This window comes from Oncorhynchus mykiss, chromosome 17 (assembly GCF_057628025.1).
Source record: "Oncorhynchus mykiss isolate SJ-2025 chromosome 17, ASM5762802v1, whole genome shotgun sequence".
Lineage (NCBI taxonomy): Eukaryota > Metazoa > Chordata > Actinopteri > Salmoniformes > Salmonidae > Oncorhynchus > Oncorhynchus mykiss.
Window position 1 is genome coordinate 39,710,563 of NC_143038.1, and position 22,281 is coordinate 39,732,843.

At 42.0% G+C, this 22,281-nt stretch overlaps 1 protein-coding gene across 4 annotated transcripts; it reads left to right on the forward strand.

Moving 5' to 3' along the window:
* The first annotated feature begins 623 nt into the window (after positions 1–623).
* LOC110494146 (protein FAM219A) lies at positions 624–22,200 on the forward strand. Of its 4 annotated transcripts, none has more exons than XM_021568919.3 (6): positions 624–937; positions 4,989–5,091; positions 14,164–14,266; positions 15,117–15,200; positions 16,415–16,490; positions 19,363–22,200. In XM_021568919.3, exons 1-6 carry the CDS (start codon positions 875–877, stop codon positions 19,519–19,521), a joined length of 588 nt encoding a protein of 195 aa, XP_021424594.1. In that variant the 5' UTR covers positions 624–874; the 3' UTR covers positions 19,522–22,200. The 4 variants fall into 4 exon arrangements, with proteins under 4 accessions (XP_021424594.1, XP_021424596.1, XP_021424595.1 ...); XM_021568921.3 differs by having other exon boundaries at positions 16,415–16,469; XM_021568920.3 differs by having other exon boundaries at positions 648–937; positions 4,992–5,091.
* Positions 22,201–22,281: the final 81 nt, after the last annotated feature.

Genomic DNA, 22,281 nt, shown 5'->3' on the forward strand with positions numbered 1-22,281 from the left:
ATACACATATATATATACGTATACATATATATACATATATGTATACGTATATATATATATACACGTATATATATATATATACGTATACATATATATACATATATATACACATATATATACACATATATATATACACATATATATGTATATATATATATATAGCCTTTATCTGACATGCTTTTGTCTAGACCTCCTATATTGTCGAGGTGGTTGTTGTGATCTCCTAAATTGATGTTTTTCAAGCGTTATCTCATATTGCCATCATCATTCGTCCATGATTGGACGGTGATGTCATGAATAATGTATGAATTTTTCCAGACCCGGAAGATGGCACCGACTAGTGATGGTCATTCCGAGTCTTTTTGGTGAACCGGCTCATTTGGCTCCATTCACGTAAAAGAGCCGGCTCATTTGGCTCCAAGACGGCGTGGACCAGATTGACGCGCTCTCCCCATTATTTATTGTTTTTGCAGTGAGGATTCACTCTCTTTAGATAATTATTTTGTAACTTATCCGCAGAAAAACGTTGTTTTGAGGTCAAAAAGCAGTATGCAAATCAGGGAGCCAAATGTACGGCTCTTTCACCGATTCCATTATGTTCCCGACGTTCACCAACAAGATACATTCAAAAAGAGCCGTTTGTTCGTGAATGACAGATCACTAGGACCGACGTAGCTCTGTCTGTTTTGGTTGAGTCACCAGATCTGACCATGCCTTACTGACAGACTAGAGGCAGAAAACAAACGTGAATCACACAAAAATAACAGATCGTTTATGCGACAACCTAAGGAATAAGTCGAGTATTTTTGTGCTTACAAGTATTAAGATCTTACATCGGTTTGGCGGTGTAGCTAGCTAACACCAATCGTCGAAAATGATGAAGGAAGAAGAAATTGATAGGTTCCAAGTACCCCCAGTTACGGAGACGCAGCCCTTGGTAAGTGCCATGTCTTGTTTAGTTTATTGCTAGCTTCATTTGAGTTCAAATTACCTTGAAATTAAGCCCACACTAGAATGTAAATGCGTGTACGGGTGTGTTTGTCGAAAATCCTTGTCAGACAGCTGGTTAGCGACTGCCTGGTGTTGTTTGCTTGGGGTGGGGGTGGGTGGGTTCCCGTTTGACAATTATGTTTGAGTCTTCCTAAGCATTTCTTCTGACCGATAACATTTTATTGGATGGACTTCGTCTGGCCGTCATTGCCACCGCGATTAGTTTCTAACCAAACTGGTGACGTGTTATTTCTTGGGAATTGGGGAGGGGGAAGTAGAGCTCGCTTCGATATGACGACTGTTGGCTGGGTGAATATGCGCTGTCTCCAGCTGATGCCTAGCCCCAGCCCGGCAGCCTCAGTCCCAGCCTCAGCTGATGCATAGCCCGAGATGGTAGGTTCGTCTGGAGGAGAGAATTACAGTACTATACCACTGATAGGCTTAACTCTGGATACAGATTAACATTCGCACTTGCACTGTATACATGCACACTGGTCTGAACACGGTGTCAGTTCACTTTTAATTTGTGCATTCTGGCTTCGATATATGCATGGTGTTTCAGGAAGGACCTTTCTGTACCTCTTGAGTCTCAACAGGGACTGCAGGTGCCTGTCAGTGCAGGATGAGTATAGGTTCACCACCACAACTAGGTCTTTCAGTGTCCTTCATTGTTTCTTCATGGGTTTTCACCATTCAGTGTGTTTAGTGCCCCATACACTGTGGTTAGGTCCCTTAATTTCCTCAACAGCCGGGGTGTCAAATTCATTCCATGGAAGGCCTAGTGTCTGCTGGTTTTATATATTCTCTTTCAAGGTGCATTGGATAGAAAATACTTTGAACACTGTGGGGGCTTCCTTGATATTATAAGGTGCCCCCCCCCACACAAAATCAGAGAGAATAATTTAGGCCTGTCTCGCTTCTCTTCAACATATCGATTTGATTCACAGTCCATGTTCTCATGTTTCTCACGTCTGCTAATGCTGGCAGGGATTTAATGCTTTTATCTGGTTACTCCTTAATGTATTTGTGTTTGTTGGTCATAAACGAATGGTAGAGCTCCATCATTGCCCTTATTTTCTCCTCTCAGCCTGCTTCTTTTAAATTCTCAACATTGACAATCACCTTTCCTCAAGCCTGTTTTTGTAATAAGACTTCAATGTACTACTGCTGTCAGTGATTAAAACAATTTTTTTTTTCTTCAGATTGCTAGTATTGGTTTCAACTTCTAGCCTGATTTACTTGAAGAAAATCCAATGGCTAGGTCTGTTAGGTCTACGTAGACCGCAGTGACAACTTGTAGTCTATCCTTATTCAATCCATATCAGAGAGTCAAAGTGCCAGCTGTTCTGTTGCACAGAGAGCTCTGTGCATTCTCATGCTAATCAGTTCTTTGTGAATGGTAAAGCAAATGAATCAACTTGACAACTGCCTCTCAAATGTTCTGAAATTGACTTCAAATTAATAAAACAGGCTGTCCTTTGTAGAATTAGGCTACGGTTTGAGTTGGGTTGTGCCAACACTCCCTTTAACTTAAACAGCACTATAGAAGGGTGACATGTATTTAAGCCAAATGCCACATCCAATTTAACTGACGGGACCTGGAATTTTTCTGCCAACACTTTTACTTCACTACATTCCTAAAGAAAAGTATATACTTTTTACTCCATACATTTTCCCTGACACCCAAAAGTACTCGTTACATTTTGAATGCTTAGCAGGACAGGAAAATATTCTAATTCGCACACTTATCAAGAGAACATCCCTGTTCATCCCTACTGCCTCTGATCTAGCAGAATCTCACAAAACACATGTTTCATTTGTAAATGATGTCTGGGTGTTGGCGCTTGCCCCTGGCTATCCGTAAATAAAATAAAATAAAACATTTAATAAAAACAAGAAAATGGTGCTGTCTGGTTTGCTTAATATAAGGAATTTGAAATGATTGATACTTAAGTATATTTAATCAATTACATTTACTTTTTATACTTAAGTATATAACAAAACCAAATAGACTTTTACTCAAGTAGGATTTTCCTGGGTGACATTTACTTGAGTCATTTTCTATTAAGGTATCTTTACTTTTACTCAATTATAACTATTGGATACTTTTTCCACCACTGCTGTTAGCTCAGGGGGTCATAGCTGACCAGACCAGGGAATGGAATCACACCTAGTTTAACTGGTGTATGGTATGATCTCCTTGAGGTCTTTCATCAAGCATGGATGCATATAGAAGATGTATCAGTGTGTGTTGATGATATGTCGAATGACCTCTAACATGTATCCCTCACCTTCTGCACAGTGAGAGCTCACTTCATCAAAACGCACACAAAAACAGATGCACCTTCTACATGCATCCATACTAGATTAAAGACCTCAAGGAGAACATAATTCCCAATACTTGATACATCATCCACACTTCATCTATTGTGAGTGGAGATAACTTAAATATTCTTTTTTTTCTCTCCAGCTGCTCAGAGCTCTATTGTGTGAGCTAAGGTGTGACTCTGAATGGGTAGAAGGAGAAGCTGGTGTTTGGAAAACCTCATAAAGAACATAATGGGTCTTTGTCGCAGAACAAAAAGAGCCTGATGTTTGCAGGCTGTTACAGTGGGAATAGCTCATTGTTGTACTTTCCCATGTCCCTGTGCTCTGTTAGCACCACGTTGTCACTTTTGATTAATTCGTTCAGCTTAATGAACAATATTTCACCGGATGAAGCTGTTGTTTGTGTCCAGTGCTGGTATGAATTGTACTAGACAGGGGGAAAAGCTCTGAGTCTGTTATTTAACACTTGTTCTGGGAGTGAAATAAGTGTGTGTGTTAGTGGCTCTGGATGAGTGTCTGCTAAATTACAAATATAAATATAGGCTATTACGTAATGACACTTAGGTCTGTCTACAGTGTAGACTACACAGTACGTGTTTAAATGTAATCAACTATGCTTATAAAATTGAAGTCAGCAGAATGGGTAAACTGCAAGAGAGGGACTCTATACTGGATATGTTCACTAGGTGCTGTATAGTAGTTTCATGCTCTGCCTGCTGTACTGCTTGTTAGTGGTCTGTTGTTTCACCACGGCAGCCAGGCAGTTCCCTGGAGAGAATGCAGTGTTCTTTCAGGCTGCCCTTGTGGGATCTCTGCTCCGGCCTACTTTGCTGGCTGTGACAGGCTTGTGGTGAACATAATGCAGGGCTCTGTCAATGGAGTAGGCAGACCAGCCAGCCAGACCTTCCACCATCCAGCAGCTCTCGGTTGCGTCCCAAACGGCACCCTTTTACCTTTATAGTGCACTACTTGTGACCAGAGCCTGGTCAAAAGTAGTGCACTACGTAGGGTTCCATTTGGGACACACTCCCATCCAATAGGAACCCCCTCTGTTCTCCCACGGCCCCCGAGTGACGTCACTCACAGACATCCTCACTGGCCTATTCCCAGCCCAGTCTCACAAGTAGAATGCTCTGGCAGTGGAAACTGGACAAGCATAGAGTCACAAGCAGGCACACACTTAACAGTAGTCTCTGTCACAGGCTTTCACCTTACGTGAGCGAAGCCTGGAAGCAGAGGCTAACTAAACAGTAAAATATAAGTAGAACGCCATAGATGAGGGGAAGAAGGTGCTCAAGGGGCTGGAAAAGGCCTTTTGGGCATGGTCAAATAAAACAAATATTTTCACCGGTTGTGAAGTTAAGCTGAAGTCTGCCTGTTTTGGAATTGAAAACACGACTGTCGCTTATGGAAGCTGATTTGTGCCAGAGGTCAAATGTAAAACAACCACAGTGAATCTTGAAAGTTGACTTTAGTTTATCCCATGTGTAACTCTGTTATTTTTTTGTCACACTGCTTTGCTTTATCTTGGCCAGGTTGCAGTTGTAAATGAGAACTTATTCTCAGTTGGCCTACCTGGTTAAATAAAGGTGGGGGAAAAAAGTTGAACACATCTGATAGAAAATGACAATATCAAACCTGGGAAAGCTAATCATCCTTTTTTTCTGCAGCAGGACCCAGCAGCATCCTCCACCTCCGAGGCCGACTCCGATACTAGAGAAGGGGAAACGGTGGCCATGAACTACAAGCCCTCCCCACTGCAAGTGAAAATAGGTGAGCCTTAAAATAGGATCTCCACTCCTCATTTTCTGTACATCATCAATGTGTCTGTGTTGTACTAACACACGGTGGCCTTCAATAAGACCATCTCTCTGTCTATAAATGATTAAATCATTCATTCAGTCTGTCAGTCAATGTATAACAACATACAACCACCAGCTGTGGCATTTGAGCAAATGCATACATTGATGGCATGCTATCAAACTGAGTGAATCAGCTATAGCAATTGGTTAATGTATTTATTAGGGATCCCCATTAGCTGCTGCCTCGTCCTGGGTCCAAAGACACCAAAGCACCCACATTAGATCTAAAACAAAATATAAAACGGTGAACTATGTTTGTGCTAAATGAGCTAAAGATAAAACAGTACATCATATAACATCCCTACACCACATATCCACCAGACAGAATGTATTAATGAGTCAACGGTGTTATTCTCATTCAGTAGTTCATCTATTTTTGGAGCAATGCTGTGTTCTTTGCGTAAGCACAATAAATATTTATGATAGGCTTATAGCACAGCGACATGCAGAAAGGCAGGTTCAGTCAGATGCACCAAAGTGATGATTCTTCTTTGGCATGCATCTTTGTAACATTACTCCTTTACCATGTTTTGCTAAAAAAAAATATTGACATAGGCCTAGAGCTATCAAAATAGGTTTGAGTTACTGACTGAAAGTCATAACCAAGATACAGTGCATTCTGAAAGTATTCAGACCCCTGTACTTCTACATTTAGTTACGTTACAGCCTTATTCTAAAATTGATTAAATTGTTTTTTCTCCTCATCAATCTACTCAAACTACCCCACAATGACAAAGCAAAAACAGGTTTTTAGACATTTTTGCAAATTTCTTACGAATAAAACTGTGAAATATCACATTTACATAAGTATTCAGACCCTTTACTGAGTACTTTGTTGAAGCACCTTTGGCAGCAATTACAGCCTCGAGTCTTCTTGGGTATGACGCTACAAGCTTGGCAAACCTGTATTTGGGGAGTTTCTTCCATTCTTATCTGCAGGTCCTCCTAAGCTCTGTCAGGTTGGATGGGGAGCGTCGCTGCATATCTATTTTCAGGTCTTTCCAAAGATGTTTGATCGGGTTCAATTCCGGACTCTGGCTGGGCCACTCAAGGACATTCAGAGACTTGTCCCCAAGGCTCTCCTGGTTGTCTCGCCTGTGGGCTTAGGGTCGTTGTCCTGTTGGAAGGTGAACCTTCGCCCCAGTCTGAGGTCCTGAGTGCTCTGGAGCAGGTTTTCATCAAGGATCACTCTGTACTTTCCTCCAGTCATCTTTCCCTCGATCATGACTAGTCTCCCAGTCGCTGCCGCTGAAAAACATCCCCACAGCATGATGCTGCCACCACCATGCTTCACCGTAGGGATGGTTCAAGGTTTCCTCCAGACATAACGCTTGGCATTCAGGCCAAAGAGTTCAATCTTGGTTTTATCAGACAAGATAATCTTTTTCTCATGGTTAGAGTACTTCAGGTGCCTTTTGGCAAACTCCAAGTAAGCTGTCATGTGCATTTAAATGAGGATTGGCTTCCATCTGGCCACTCTCTAAAGCCTGATTGGTGGAGTGCTGCAGATATGGTTGTCCTTCTGGAAGGTTCTCCCATCTCCATAGAGGAACTCTTGTCAGCGTGACCATTGAGTTCTTGGTTCCAAGCTTCTTACATTTAAGAATGATTGAGGAGGCTACTGTGTTCTTGGGGACCTTACCTTCAATGCTGCAGATCCCCAGATCTGTGCCTCGACACAGTCCTGTCTCGGAGCTCTACGGACAATTCCTTTGACCTCATGGCTTGGTTTTTGCTCTGACATGCACTTTCAACTATTCAAATTCACACACAGGTGTGCCTTTCCAAATCATGTACAATCAATTTACAGCATGTGGACTCCAAGTTGTAGAAACATCTTAAGGATGATCAATGGAAACAGGATACATCTGTGCTCAATTTCGAGTCTCTTATATATATATATATAATTTATTTGTAAAAAGATTTTTTTGAATTTTACCCCCTTTTTACCCCAATTTCATGGTATACAATTTGTTAGTAACTACAATCTTGTCTCATCGCTACAACTCCCATACGGGCTCGAAAGCCATGCGTCCTTCGAAACACAACCCAACCAAGCCGCACTTCTTCTAAACACACCGCGCATCCAACCCGGAAGCCAACCGCACCAATGTGTCGGAGGAAACATTGTGCACCTGGCGACCTGGTTAGCGTGCACTGCGCCCTGCCCGCCACAGGAGTCGCTAGTGCACGATGAGACGAGGATATCCCTACCAGCCAAACCCTCCCAACCTGGACGACGCTATGCCAATTGTGCGTCGCCCCACGGACCTCCCGGTTGCGGCCGGCGACAGAGCCTGGGCACGAACTCAGAGTCTTTGGTGGCACAGCTAGCACTGCGATGTAGTGCCCTAGACCACTGCGCCACCCGGGATGCCTACTTTTTATATTTTTGACTACTTTTACTTCACTACATTCCTAAAGAAAATGTTATTTTTACTTCCTACATTTTCATAGACACCCAAAAGTACTCGTTATATTTTGAATGCTTAGCAGGACAGGAAAATATTCCAATTCACACATTTATCAAGAGAACATGTGGTCATCGCTACTGCCTCTGATCTGGCAGACTCACTAAACACAAATGCATTGTTTTAAAATGATTCCTGAAGTGTGCCCCTGGCTATCTGTATATTTTAAAAACAAGAAAATGGTGCCGTCTGCTTTGTTTAATATAAGGAATTTGAAATGATTGACACTTAAGTATATTTTATCAATTACATTTACTTTTGATACTGAAGTATGTTTAGAACCAAATACTTAGACTTTTACTCAAGTAGTATTTTACTGTGTAACTTTTACCTTCTCTATTGAGGTATCAATGCTTTTACTTTATGACATTTGGGTACTTTTTCCACCACTACTCATAGCAAAGGGTCTGAATCAAATCAGATTTATTTGTCCCTGGCGCCGAATACCGTGAAATGGTTACTTACAAGCCCTTACCGCACAGCAAGCAGTACTGGAGCGCCAAGTCTAGGTCCAAAATGCTTCTTATCAGCTTCAGCCCCCAAGCCATAAGACGCACGGCAAGCTGTACCGCAGTAATGAAGTCACTGAAACACTTAACAAAGAATTGCAGTCTGTTTTGGAATGGGTGGCCAGAAATAAACTGGTCCTGAGCATCTCTAAAACTAAAAGCATTGTATTTGCTACAAATTATTCCTTAAGTTCTAGACCTCAGCTGAATGTGGTAATGAATGGTGTGGCTGTTGAACAAAATGAGGGGACTAAATTACTTGGCGTTACCTTAGATTGTAAACTGTCATGGTCAAAACATATAGATTCAATGGTTGTAAAGATGGGGAGAGGTCTAGCCGTAATAAAGAGATGCTCTGCTTTTTTGACACCACACTCCAAAAAAACAAGTTCTGCAGGCACTAGTTTTGTCTAATCTTGATTATTGTCCAGTCGTGTTGTCCAGTACTGCAAGGAAAGACCTAGTTAAGTTGCAGCTGGCCCAGAACAGAGTGGCACGTTTTGCTCTTAATTGTAATCAGACGGCTGATATAAATACTATACATGCCAGTCTCTCTTGGCTAGGAGTTGAGGAGAGACTGTCTGCATCACTTCTTTTTTTTATTTTTTAAGAAACATTAATGTGTTGAAAACCCCAAATTCTTTGCAAGTCAACTTACACACAGCTCTGACACACACTTATCCCGCCAGACATGTCACCAGGGGTCTTTTCACAGACCCAAATTCAAAACCAATTCAAGATAGCGTACAGTATTATATAGAGCCCTAATTGCATAGAACTTCCTTCCATCTCATATTGCTCAAATAAACAGCAAACCTGGTCTCAAAAAACAGATAAAGCGGCACAACGCCTCTCCCCTATTTGACCTACAGTTGGAAGTTTACATACACTTAGGTTGGAATCATTAACACTCATTTTTCAACCACTGTTAGGTAAGTCTGTTTAGGACATCTACTTTGTGCATGATACAAGTAACTTTTCCAACAATTGTTTACAGACAGATTATTTCACTTATAATTAACTGTATCACAATTCCGGTGGGTCAGAAGGTTACATACACTAAGTTGACTGCCTTTAAACAGCTTGGAAAATACCAGAAAATGTCATGGCTTTTGATGTTTCTGATTGGCTAATTGACATAATTTGAGTTCATTGAAGGTGGGTGTATTTCAAGGCATACCTTCAAACTCAGTGCCTTTTTGCTTGATATCATGGGAAAATCAAAAGGAATCAGCCAATACCTCCAAATTGTAGACCTCCACAAGTCTGGTTCATCCTTGGGAGCAATTTCCGAACGCCTGAAGGTACCACGTTCATCTGTACAAACAATAGTACGCAAGCATAAACACCATGGGACCATGCAGACGTCATACCGCACAGGAAGGAGACGTGTTCTGTCTCCTAGAGATGAACGCACTTTGGTGCGAAAAGGGCAAATCAACCCCAGAACAACAGCAAAGGACCTTGTGAAGATGCTGGAGGAAACGGGTACAAAAGTATTTATATATACAGTAAAATGAGTCCTATATCAACATAACCTGAAAGGCCGCTCAGCAAGGAAGAAGCCACTGCTCCAAAACCGCCATAAAAAAGCCAGAATATGGTTTGCAACTGCACATGGGGACAAATATCATACTTTTTGGAGAAATGTCCTCTGGTCTGATGAAACAAATAGAACTGTTTGGCTATAATGACTATCGTTATGTTTGGAGGAAAAAGGTGAGGCGTGCAAGCCAAAGAACACCATCCCAACCATGAAGCACGGGGGTGGCAGCATCATGTTGTGGGGGTGCTTTGCTGCAGGAGGGACTGGTGCACTTCACAAAACAGATGGCATCATGAGGGCGGAAAATGATGTGGATATATTGAAGCAACATCTCAAGATATCAGTCAGGAAGTTAAATCTTGGTTACAAATGGGTCTTCCAAATGGACAATGACCCCAAGCATACTTCCAAAGTTGTGGCAAAATGGCTTAAGGACAACAAAGTCAAGGTATTGGAGTCGCCATCACAAAGCCCTGACCTCAATCCTATAGATAATTTGTGGGCAGAACTGAAAAAGCGTGTGCGATCAAGGAGGCCTACAAACCTCAGTTACACCAGCTCTGTCAGGAGGAATGGGCCAAAATTCACCCAACTTATTGTGGGAAGCTTGTGGAAGGCTACCTGCAACATTTGACGCAGTTAAAAATGTAAAAGCAATACTAATTGAGTGTATGTAAACTTCTGACCCACAGGGAATGTGATGAAAGAAATAGCAGCTGAAATAAATAATTATCTCCACTATTATTCTGACATTTTCACATTTATAAAATAAAGTGGTGATCCTAACTGACCTAAGACAGGGAATTTTTGCTAGGATTAAATGTCAGGAATTGTGAAACTGAGTTTAAAGTATTTGGCTAAGGTGTATGTAAACTTTCGACTTCAACTGTACATCTGTAAAAATGTATTTAGGAACTAAAGCTTTGGTTGTCTTCCTCTCAGGCTTCCATGTCTTCTCCCTGGACCTCCTCAATGTCCACCTCTTGAACATCTGACTCTGAGGGCTCACCTTTACTGTCACTTTTCAACTTTGTTGAGGATGGCTCGTTGTCAGGCTCAAAAAGCCTCAAATTTGCACAGGTGGCCACCAATTGTTCAACCCTTGTATTGGTCAGCCTGTTGTGTGCTTTAGTGTGTGTGTGTTGCCGAACATGGACCAGTTGTGCTCTGAGGCGGCTGATGTTGGTTGGATTTGGAGTATGATGGAGGCAACAGGGGAAAGAGCCTCAGATCCCCAAAGTCCCTTCCGCCAGGTGGCTAATGAAATATGTTGGCACAACTAGCATATTGCATCTCCATCCCTATGCCCTTGCATGGATGTGTACTTTGCCAGACTGCCAAGAACCTTGCCCTCATCCAGGCCAAGGTGGCGAGACACGATAGTGATGACACCATAGGCCTTGTTGATCTCTGCACCAGACAGGATGCTCTTGCCAACATACTTGGGGTCCAACATGTATGCTGCGGCGTGTATGGGCTTCAGACAGAAGTCTTCACGCTTTTTGATGCATTTCAGAATTGCAGTTTCCTCTGCTTGGAGCAACAGTGAAGTGGGCAGGGCAGTACGGATTTCTTCTCTTACAAGCAGTGTCTGAACATCAGACAGGTTGGCATCGTCTCCCTCAATCTGTGCAATGTCTACTGCCAAAGGTTTTTAGGTTGCTTACCACTCTCTCCCAAAATACATCATTCAGGAGGATCCTCTTGATGGGGCTGTCCATATCGGCAGACTGTGATATGGCCATTTCTTGGAGAGACTCCTACCCCACCAGGAGACTGGCAAACTTACGACAACACCACCCCAATGGGTGTTGCTGGGCAGCTTCAATGTGGTGCTCTTATTCTTCTCACTTTGCTTGGTGAGGTCGATTTGTTGCTATAACTTGATGACCCTTCACATACCTAACCATTTCCTTGCCTCGCTTGTAGAGTGTATCCATTGTTTTCAGTGCCATGATATCCTTGAGGAGAAGATTCAGTGCATGAGCAGCACTGCCAATGGGTGTGATGTGAGGGTAGGACTCCTCCACTTTAGACCAAGCAGCCTTCATATTCGCAGCATTGTCTGTCACCAGTGCAAATACCTTCTGTGGTCCAACATATAATTTGGCACAGTATTTGCAAATGTACACAGCTTTTCCTTCTACATTGGCTGCAGTGAAAATTCTCCACACCTCAGATAGTGCCCATGGCATTTTTGTGTAAAGATTAGAAGAAAATGAGTAACAAAACAATTACAATTCCATGTCCAGATAAATAGTTAAGCAGTTAGATTAAATAACCCCTTTTGTAAGATAAATGTTTGAATTAACACTCCTCAGTTAGCAGGCTCAAGCAAGCTAAAACCCACACGGTAGAAAAAACTAACTAGCTGAAATTAACAAGTTATAAATGATTTAAACACACTCTGCTGTAGGCTACTATTTACTAGTAAACAAAATATCATGCATGTCATATTAAATATATTCACCCCACCCATTATTGTAATCAAAACTTACCAGAAAGCATATAGTCCTTGGCTCAAACAGTGTAGTAGTGTGGGCTCAATAGCATCTCATTAGTGTGCAAAATCTTGAGAATCAGCTGCACATGTGATGGAAGAATGCACTGTGCATGCAGAGGCTTGTAATTCCATTGAATTTGGGATAGGTTAACCAAAATATGCCACAAGACCTAGAATTGCCTTGTGTATCCCACAAAGGTTCACTGTTATAAGCTAACTTTTTTCTAAATGAATTTAAGCAAAATTCCAATGGAACATTTCTGGGAAATTTACCGGAAATTTTCCGACCCTTTGCAACTCTTGCAGGTTAGTACAGGTTAGTCGAGGTAATTTGTACTTGTAGGTAGGGGTAAAGTGACTATGCATAGATAATAAACAGCGAGTAGCAGCAGTGTAAAAACAAGGGGGGAATGGAGTGTCAATGTAAATAGTCCAAGTGGCCATTTGATAAATTTGTTTAGCAGTCTTATGTCTTGAGGTTAGAAGCTGTTAAGGAGCCTTTTGGACCTAGACTTGGCGCTCCGATACCGCTTTCCGTGTGGTAGCACAGAGAACAGTCTATGACTTGGATGACTGGCATCTTTGACAATTTTTTGGGTCCTTCCTGTGACACAGAATAATTATGTAAATAACGTTTTTTTTATTTTTTTATTATGAATTTGCATAAATGTCTAAACCTATTTTCACTTTGTCATTTTGGGGAATTGTGTGTAGATTGGTGAGAAAAATAATGTAATACATTTTAGAATAAGGCTGTAACCTAACAAAATGTAGACAAAGTCGAGGGGTCTCAATACTTTCCGAATGCACCGTATTAAACGGTTTCCACAATAAAGCCTAATAAAGCTTTAGTGTGTTTGATCTCCCTGAGCATTTCTGTGGTTGTTTGGGGTATATTGCCTAAAGCCAATACCCAATAGCCATTCTGCCCTTGCTATCAGTAACAGGCTGAAGTTACTCAACGTAACCCAGGGCAGGAACTTTAAAAGGGCTTTGAGGTCACCGCTTCCAATCCCATAACCCTATCTCCCTCTCATGTACTCAGTTGGTCAGCAACACTGTGCTTCAGAGATTAAATAAATGAAGTGTCATGTTGATGTTAATTAAGCTTTGCATCACAATCATTGTCTTGGCAGCCTGCTTATTCACTACTGGACCACAGAGGAATTCCAAGCACACAGACGACAGTGTGGAAGTCCCATAAAAGTCAAGCCCAAAGTTTACATTATAAACCCCACATGCTCCTCCATATGTCAGCACAACCAGTGTTGCAGTACGGTTGCCTACTAACATTTTGTTTATAGTCATTTTCAGGTAGAAGGTAGTGATGGACCTGAAAGCAACATGTTTTATTGTAGGCCCACTAAAGAAAGCAAATCAGATGAACAATTGAATACATTGTGGAAAAGGGTATTGGGGCATAGTCTGGCATAAAATAGTGGTGACGACTATGCTGAGGACTGTGTGTTCGCTAGGAATGACACTACCTGTTGGAAGACAATGGGGATGGAGGGGGTGACACTTTCCCTCATTGTCGCTCACGATGAAATCGGAGAGGGGACTTTGGAGCTCTCTCTTTTTGTTCGTTCATATGTTAGTGACACGTGATATCTTAGACAGCCCTGGTCTGATTTTGTAGAAACCTAGGTGAATGACGCGTCTTGCAGTAGAGATCCAGAATTTGCTTAAATTACACTGATTGGCCCAAGGCGGGAGCTGAAGTAATTAGCTGAAATGTGTTAGTCACGCGCTGTCTCAATTGGCCCAAGGTTGTGCGCTGCGTCATCCATGGGGGACTACATGTTTACTGTTGCCTTGTTTGTTAATTGTTTCTAACTATGATGATATCTCCTGTGATTGGCAGAGAAACAGAGAGAGCTGGCCAGGAAGGTATCAGTAAAAAATTTGTTTGTTAATTGTTTCTAACTATGATGATATCTCCTGTGATTGGCAGAGAAACAGAGAGAGCTGGCCAGGAAGGTATCAGTAAAAAATGGCACCGTGGGTAGCCCCGTCAACCAGCAACCCAAGAAGAACAACGTCATGGCCAGAACACGGTAACAAGCTCAAACTTTATGGTTTCCTCACCATGTTATTATTTTGTGGCATTTCCATGGAAAAGGACCAATGAGCACCAACGTGAACTTAATAGGTCATATCAAATTGGGTGGCAAATGAAAGCGGAGTCTGTATTTTCCGTCTTTAAAATTTAGCCATAGGTAAAGGCTTTGATTTCTGGGTGAACAGATGGAAAAGGGGTCTTAGAAAACATCTACCAGAAAGTCTTAAATGGTATCAGAAATACACTATAACACTAACATTTTAAAACTCAAAATATAAACCATTCATAACTAAACAGGGACTTTAGAAATGGGAGTCTGTGTGAATGCTAAATTCAGACTCACTCTAGTTGATAAGCGTATGGGCCTGGTTCAGTCAAACCCACTAACAGGTGCCCTTCCCTTTGTCTGTAATCCTAGTCCCTCGGTGGATTAGCAGAGATGTGAAAGCAGCTCCCCCTACACCCAGAGCCCCAGATTATGGGCAGCACCCATTAGATTGGAGGATGGCGATTTAGCCAAAAGCGCTCTAACCAGGCTAGGAGAATACTAACCCCTGCTGTGACTAACAGCTGCTGCTGAGGAGGAGGCTGGTTCGTGCCATTTTATGATATCCCAGATTTGGCCCAGATTTAGCCACAGATCTGTTGTATCCAAGAGATCGGAGGAGAAACCCAGGAACCAGAATATCTTCATTTTAGCGCCACATAACTGGAACTGACTGAACATTTAAGTTTAAGATTTTGGGATATATTGCCCTTTTTATTGAAAATTTGAAAATGTTACTTTGAGGATCCCGATGACATTTTCACACACGTTTTGTGTAATTTCTTCTACTTTCCTTTAGGTTGGTGGTGCCAAACAAAGGCTACTCCTCTTTAGACCAGACCAGCCCAGATGAGAAGCCCCTGGTAGCGCTGGATACAGACAGGTAACGGTGAATGTAATATTTCTCTGAATGGGATTTCAAAAGGGTGAGAAGAAGATATCCATCTCACATTTTGTCGGTCTACTCTCTTTCTCTCTGACACTGGCTTCTAACAGACTTGTTCCAGACCTCCGCCTTCAGCCTTTCAAAGCTCAGTCACAGTGCGTAGGGGACTAACTACTTCTACTATTCAATACAGGCTGAAAGAGTAGCACAAAGCACATACCAGAAAAGGGTGATCCGACTCGGGGTAAGCAGGAAAAGTGTAACTGCTCTGTTGGCTGTTACAGCACCGCTCCGAGCCTCCCTCTCTCGGCAAGCAGGCAGAGTCATTCCCAAATTTGGGGAAAATCCTCTCCCGGGGTGTCGGATTAGGGGGTTTGGGATTTGGACCGCCGGGAAAAGAGGCTCAGTGTCCTCCCTCCTTCAGTGCTCCCTGCCCAGCATGTGATACAGATGGGATCCGTCCCAAATGGCACCCTTTTCTACCCGTTTCCCTTCATAGTGTTCTGCTTTTGACTAGGTCCCTGGTCAAAAGTAGTGCACTATGAAGGGAATAGGGTGCCGTTTGGAACAAATACAATGGTCCTGTACCCTGTGTTGTTTTTCCATGACCCTTATCTGCCGATTTGTGATGGGTGCCAAAAAGCGCAACGATGACGTCATGCTCTCTCTCACACTTGCACTCAATTGCACTGCCATAGTTGTTCTCTGTCACACACACACAATTTTGTATGATGTAATGTACCCTTACTCGAAAACACACACACAAAAAACACATGTATGAAAGTACATGTGTGTTTATTGTCTTTTGGCATGTCTGATAGAGTTCAGCCTCATTAAGAAAAGGACCAATCATTCCTGGAGTCGGGATCAATGGAACGTTCCAGATTGTCTCTGCTGGTTGTCTCTGTTAGAATAAATCAATCCTGCTGAAATGTCAGCTCCTCATGGTGCCTAATTATCTACTAGGGAGATGCCTGGAGATCTAGAATATAACACTTTCACAACATTTTCTGGAAGGGAACACACTGAAATGCTGAGCAATGTTTTCAAAAGTATCCCGAAATGAGTTCCCTTTTTATTATCTAGAACTGTAAGCTCCATAGCACAATATTGTTTTCTTTTATTTTACTTTTTTTACTGTCCCTATCAATGTTTACGTCCTGGTGTTTGGGAGGTCTAGGTGTCAGACTAACCATCTCTTCTTGTTTCAGTGATGATGACTTTGACATGTCCAGATACTCTTCGTCTGGATACTCCTCAGCCGAGGTGAGATGTCTGAGGGACCAGGTATCTATGCACTACATACAGCTAATGTCACCATAAGCTGTCATAAGCACTGCATAACCTGTCATGTCACTTCCCTGCTTATGTCAATTCCCATAGCTTCTATCCTATAACCTGTGTTTTTTTTTCTCCTCTGATCACCATTCACTTTTGTAAATGTATAACTATGGCGTTTCAGTCAGTCGTGATTTATCCATACATTTCATCACCATACATTTATATCCATGTGTTTGTCTATATGTGTTTAAGTAGTCATTTTATTTTTGTCTCACTTGAGTTTTACTTGGTGTTAGGTCTGCGACTATACTAGCACTAGCACGACCCATAGCATTTCTGTACTCGCTTATGTTTTACATTTCAAATCAATAATAACGTGTGGCTCTTTATTACAGTCTATTCGGAAAGTATTCAGACCTCTTAACTTTTTCCACATTTTGTTACGTTACAGCCTTATCGTAAAATTGATGAGGGGAAAAAATAAAATAATACAATACACACAATACTCCATAATGACAAAGTGAAAACAGGTTTTTAGAAATTTTAGCAAATTTATTACAAATAAAAAACAGATACCTACTTTACGCAAGTATTCAGACCCTTGGCTATGAGACTTGAAATTGAGCTCAGGTGCTTCCTGTTTCCATTGATCATCCTTGATGTTTCTACAACTTGATTGGAGTCCACTTGGTAAATTTAAATTGATTGGACATGATTTGGAAAGGCGCACACACCTGTCTATATAAGGTCCCACAGTTGACAGTACATGTCAGAGCAAAACCCAAGCCATGAGGTCGAAGGAATTGCCCGTAGAGCTCCGAGTCAAGGAACATATCTTGGGAATCGTACCAACACATTTCTGCATTATTGAAGGTCCCCAGGAACACAGTGGCCTCCATCATTCTTAAATGGAAGAAGTTTGGAACCACCAAGACTCTTCCTAGAGTTGGCCACCCGGCCAAACTGAGCAATTGGGGGAGAAGGGCATTGGTCAAGGAGGTGACCAAGATCCCGATGGTCACTGAAAGATTAGTGGAATCTGTGTGAGTAGCTGGACAGGTAGGATGACTGACAGTGAAGGTGAACAGGTGGTCACGTGTCAGGTGACAGAGGAATGGATGAGACTGAGGCAGGAATTCCTTTAACCATAAAGTGGTATATTTACTGAGTAGTCTGTGCTGCATCACAAAGGAAACAAATAACATGTATCCAATCAGATTCATAATCAAAGATCAAATCATATCATTCATTATTAACACAAGTTAGGGAGGTCAACAGTTCAGTTCATTAAGTCAATAGTAATCATCCGCGAGACATTTAGGCTCGTAACTATTTATCATAAATCATGAAAGAATACAAACAGGGAATGGTTATACAATCTATAATCCCCATGATCAAAGTCTATCAGTTAGCAAACAATGACGTTTCTCATTTCACTCTTTCAATTATCTTCATGTGTACATATAATCAATTTCAATACATATGAACCATATCGGTTGCATAATTGGCCTATGAGGATCCGTAGGGCCGTGATCATTGACAATTCACATTACACAATATGTTTGAAGCGTGCGCTCCAAGCCGCGCTCCGCGGTAAAACCTATAAACAATAACTGAATGGCCCACTCTCCCGATCGCCACAGATAATTCAGATGAAAGATAACATAGTCGGTGGACTTACGTGGATTCATGGACGCACAGAACTTCTGGATCAGATGGAGTTAAGGAAGAGAAAGCAGCGAGATCAGGCGATGGCAATTTCCTCCTTTTATGGAGTTGAGATCTGTCGGACATTTCCACCTGACCTAATTAGAGCGCCCCTGGTCCAGCTGAGTAAATGGCAATGAATTAAAGGAGCATTCCACCAACTCCATGGGCCTTTTCTACAGTCACTCTGATAGAGCTCCAGAGTTCCTCTGTTTAGATGGAAGAACCTTCCAGAAGAACATCCATCTCTGCAGCACTCCACCAATCAGGCCTTTATGATAGTGGCCAGACGGAAGCCACTCTTCACTAAAAGGCACATGACAGCCCGCTTGGAGTTTGCCAAAAGGCACCTAAAGAACTCTGACCAAGAGAAACAACATTCTCTGGTCAGATTAAACCAAGATTGAACACTTTGAACTAAATGCTAAACGTCATGTCTGGAGGAAACCCGGCACCATCCCTATGGTGAAGCGGGGTGGCAGCATCATCCTGTGGGGATGTTTTTCAGCGGCAGGGACTGTGAGACTAGTCAGGATTGAGGGAAAGATGAATGAAGCAAAGTACAGAGAGATCATTGATGAAAACCTGCTCCAGAGCACTCAGGACCTCAGACTGGGGCAAAGGTTTACCTTCCAACAGGACAATGACCCTAAGCACACAGCCAAGACAACAGAGGAGTGGCTTCGGGACAAGTCTCAATGTCCTCGAGTGGCCCAGCCAGAGCCCGGACTTGAACATCTTTCGAGAGGCCTGAAAATATCTGTGCTGCGACGCTCCCCTTCCAACCTGACAGAGCTTGAGAGGATCTGCAGAAAAGAATGAGAGAAACTCCCCAAATACAGTTGTGCCAAGCTTGTAGCGTCATACCCAAGAAGAATCAAAGCTGTAATCGCTGCCAAAGGCGTTTCAAGAAAGTACTGAGTAAAGGCTCTGAATACTTATGTAAATGTGACATGTAACAAAAATATATCTATTTTTTCTATCTCTAAAAACCTGTTTTTGCTTTGTCCTTATGGGGTATTGTGTGTAGATTAATGAGGGGGGACATGGTCATCCATTTCAGAGTAAGACTGTAACGTAAAAAAAGAAAGTCGAGGGGTCTGAATACTTTCCGAACACACTGTATTACGATTGGGAAATGATCATGTTTTGTCCACTCTGTCCCCTGCAGCAGATCAACCAGGACCTCAACATCCAGCTTCTGAAGGACGGTTACCGGCTAGACGAGATCCCTGACGACGAGGATCTGGATCTGATCCCTCCCAAATCAGTCAACCCCACCTGCATGTGCTGCCAAGCCACCTCCTCCTCAGCCTGCCACATCCAGTAGCCCCTCCCATGACAGATGCCCCTGCCACCAGGGCAGCAACAAGGAAGAGGAGTTTAAATGATTGGGGGGACGGGACAGAAGAATAGGTGTATTGGAATTAGTGTGGATTTGAAAAGGGTGAAAATGCAGAACACATTTACTGAGAGTAACTGGTTCCTCCTATGGTAGGACATGTGCATACGTTTGTCTGTTACGTTATAGGGTCTTTGTCTGAGTAGTATTCAGAAGCAGCTCTCCCTTGTCTCATCTTGGAATATTACATGGATGGCAATGGAAAGGTCTCAAATGCTGAACTTGTGTGAGATGGCAGTGTTTCGAAGATGGTCACTTGAGGATTATGTCGTCTTAAGCTTTTTTTTGACCTCCTGAAAGTCTTTGTTGCTGGTACTGTATGGAGGGATCAACAGGGAATGTACTGTGAGCGTGGAAAAAGGACAAACATTTGATTGAAGATCTGTCTGAGTGTGTGTAACGTGTCTAAAATCAAATATCAAATCTTTTAGAATATTTAAGGAGATACTGCAACGAACACAGAGGAATCCCGAATATTTATTTTATGTTCCCAAGCAGGCATCTCACAAGTTAAAATGCAAAGTGAGTTTTGAGTTGAGTGGATTTGCAGCAGTCTGTCTTCTCGCTCCTCTATCTTTTCTGATCAGATTTTCTCTCTCTTCCTGTTGTCGTGATACGTGTTTCACATGATGATATTTGAATTCTCATACAAAGACATCAGAATAACTATTCCTATTTAAAACTTTGATATATGACTTGAGAACAGCTTTGCATGTTGCTCACTGTGCCACTTAGATAAACACCCTTACCAATACAGTAACTGGGGAGGGGGGGTTAGGCTCTCAACTTGACCCACTGCATCCTTAGCCTGGTCCCAGATCTGTCTGGTGCTCTCTTGACAAACTGAAGTATGGTCAAGGTAAGACTGCACAAACAGATCTGGGACCAGTCTACTGCGACTTCACCCTAGCGCCAATTAGATCTGGTCATTTTCTTGTGCAGTACTTAACTTAGAGAAAAGATATGGGATTCAAAGGTCACAAAGCCTGGTTCCAGATCTGTTTGTGCTGTCTTGCGCATTGTTTGGCATGACAATGACCATAGGAGCTGGCAAGATGGTACAAACTGATCTGGGACCAGGCTAGGTCTGATACTGTATGGTGAAGCCAATGTGTATTTAGTGCCATTCTACTACTGTCCACATGAAAATGATAACTTATTTTAGTGGATATTTCTGTAACACTAAATGGTTTGTTACCCCTCAATATAATTGTATATTGGGTCATCCTGCTTATACGTATACTCATTGTTGATTTCACTATGCTGTCTTCACTTGTCTATTGTGCTTCTAATCTTATCTTTTTATTTTGTTGTAAATTGCTTTGAACTGTTGTATGAAAGCACATTTTCCAATATGCTCAATAGGATTAATGTGCTAACAACCATGTGCTAACCATTACTGTACCTGCCATACTATAATACCATTTCATAGTCCTGGCACCCAGTGGTTGTGGGTACTGTAGTTTAACTGTGCCAAAAGGCCATTTAAAAAAACAATGTATTTGTATAATAGTGTCCAAAAAAAAACACTTTCATGGGCATAACAGCCATAATTTTAACATGAGATGGTGTTAAAATATTGTATGAATATACCAGTTGAAATGGAGAATGTGTTCTTCTGAATTCCTGAGCAGTGATATTACCAGTACACTAATGATAGTGGGCAAAATGTCCGCCTGTACACACAGCAGCCCATGTCCTCCTATAGTGCTTCCAGAAGTAGGCTGTAGCGTCACGTTGTGCTTCTCTCACTGCCACTGACACAGTCTGTGCAATCACACAGGCACAGTACACATGGCGCACACACACAGAATGCACTATGGAATGCTTCAAATTGGAAATTGCTCCTCATGTCTAACGATCCAAGACTGTGTATAGCGTACTATATGTAAAGCAAGGGATGGATGAGGTAAATATGTTATTTACTGTATTTCTTTGGGTGCTTGGTTATCCAGTGCATTCCACTGTAGTGCAATGAATGATATGAGGGATTGACTCCAGTTTGAAAACACACAAATCAAGCACAAATGGGTCAATGCAAAATAATGAAAATACCTGCTGTTTTAGGATGGTGCGAAACAGGGAACACTGTGTTCAGTAGGCAAGAAGTGGAAAAACGCTTTGTCTATATTCAAGGATGCATCATCCAAATAGCAATGGAAATGTATCCCTGCTTTGTCTGAGCGCTAAGCATTAGCTTCCCCTGTCATTGTGATCACAAGTTCACACTCTCTGATCACACTCACTCTCACCCCAGAGTTGTCTAAAGTAGAGTATGCCTTAAGTAATGCATTGTATTGGAAGATATTTATTGCCTGTTTATTTGTTTTAATTTATTTGGGGGGGGGTCTACATTTTAACATAGACAGAGGGCAGCACTTACAGCTATGAAACTGCACTGAAATTCTACAGTACTCATAATATTGTGAGTTTAGTGCCATTTTGCGGATGTTAAATATTGCCCATAGGCTTTTTTGGGGGGTATCATTCAGACACTCATTGTGATTTTAATGAAGATGTGAACAATTCAAGTTTCTGTATGTAACAATGTTATTGTTCTGTGTAGTGTATCATGTCTACAAATAAATATCAACGGTCTGAATTAAACGTTGTGGTGCAACCGCCATGTGATGTCTGGAAAAAGGAAAAATATGCACAGCCAATGGTCAGGTGCTGGATAGAAAACAG

What these genes read in the sequence shown, in the direction of transcription:
- LOC110494146 (XM_021568919.3), top strand. Translation starts at nt 875, where the DNA reads ATGATGAAGGAAGAAGAAATTGATAGGTTCCAAGTACCCCCAGTTACG. An exon ending in CCCACTGCAAGTGAAAATAG is followed by an intron (nt 5,092 to 14,163) that starts GTGAGCCTTAAA and finishes TGTGATTGGCAG; the next exon opens with AGAAACAGAGAGAGCTGGCC. An exon ending in TGAGATGTCTGAGGGACCAG is followed by an intron (nt 16,491 to 19,362) that starts GTATCTATGCAC and finishes TGTCCCCTGCAG; the next exon opens with CAGATCAACCAGGACCTCAA.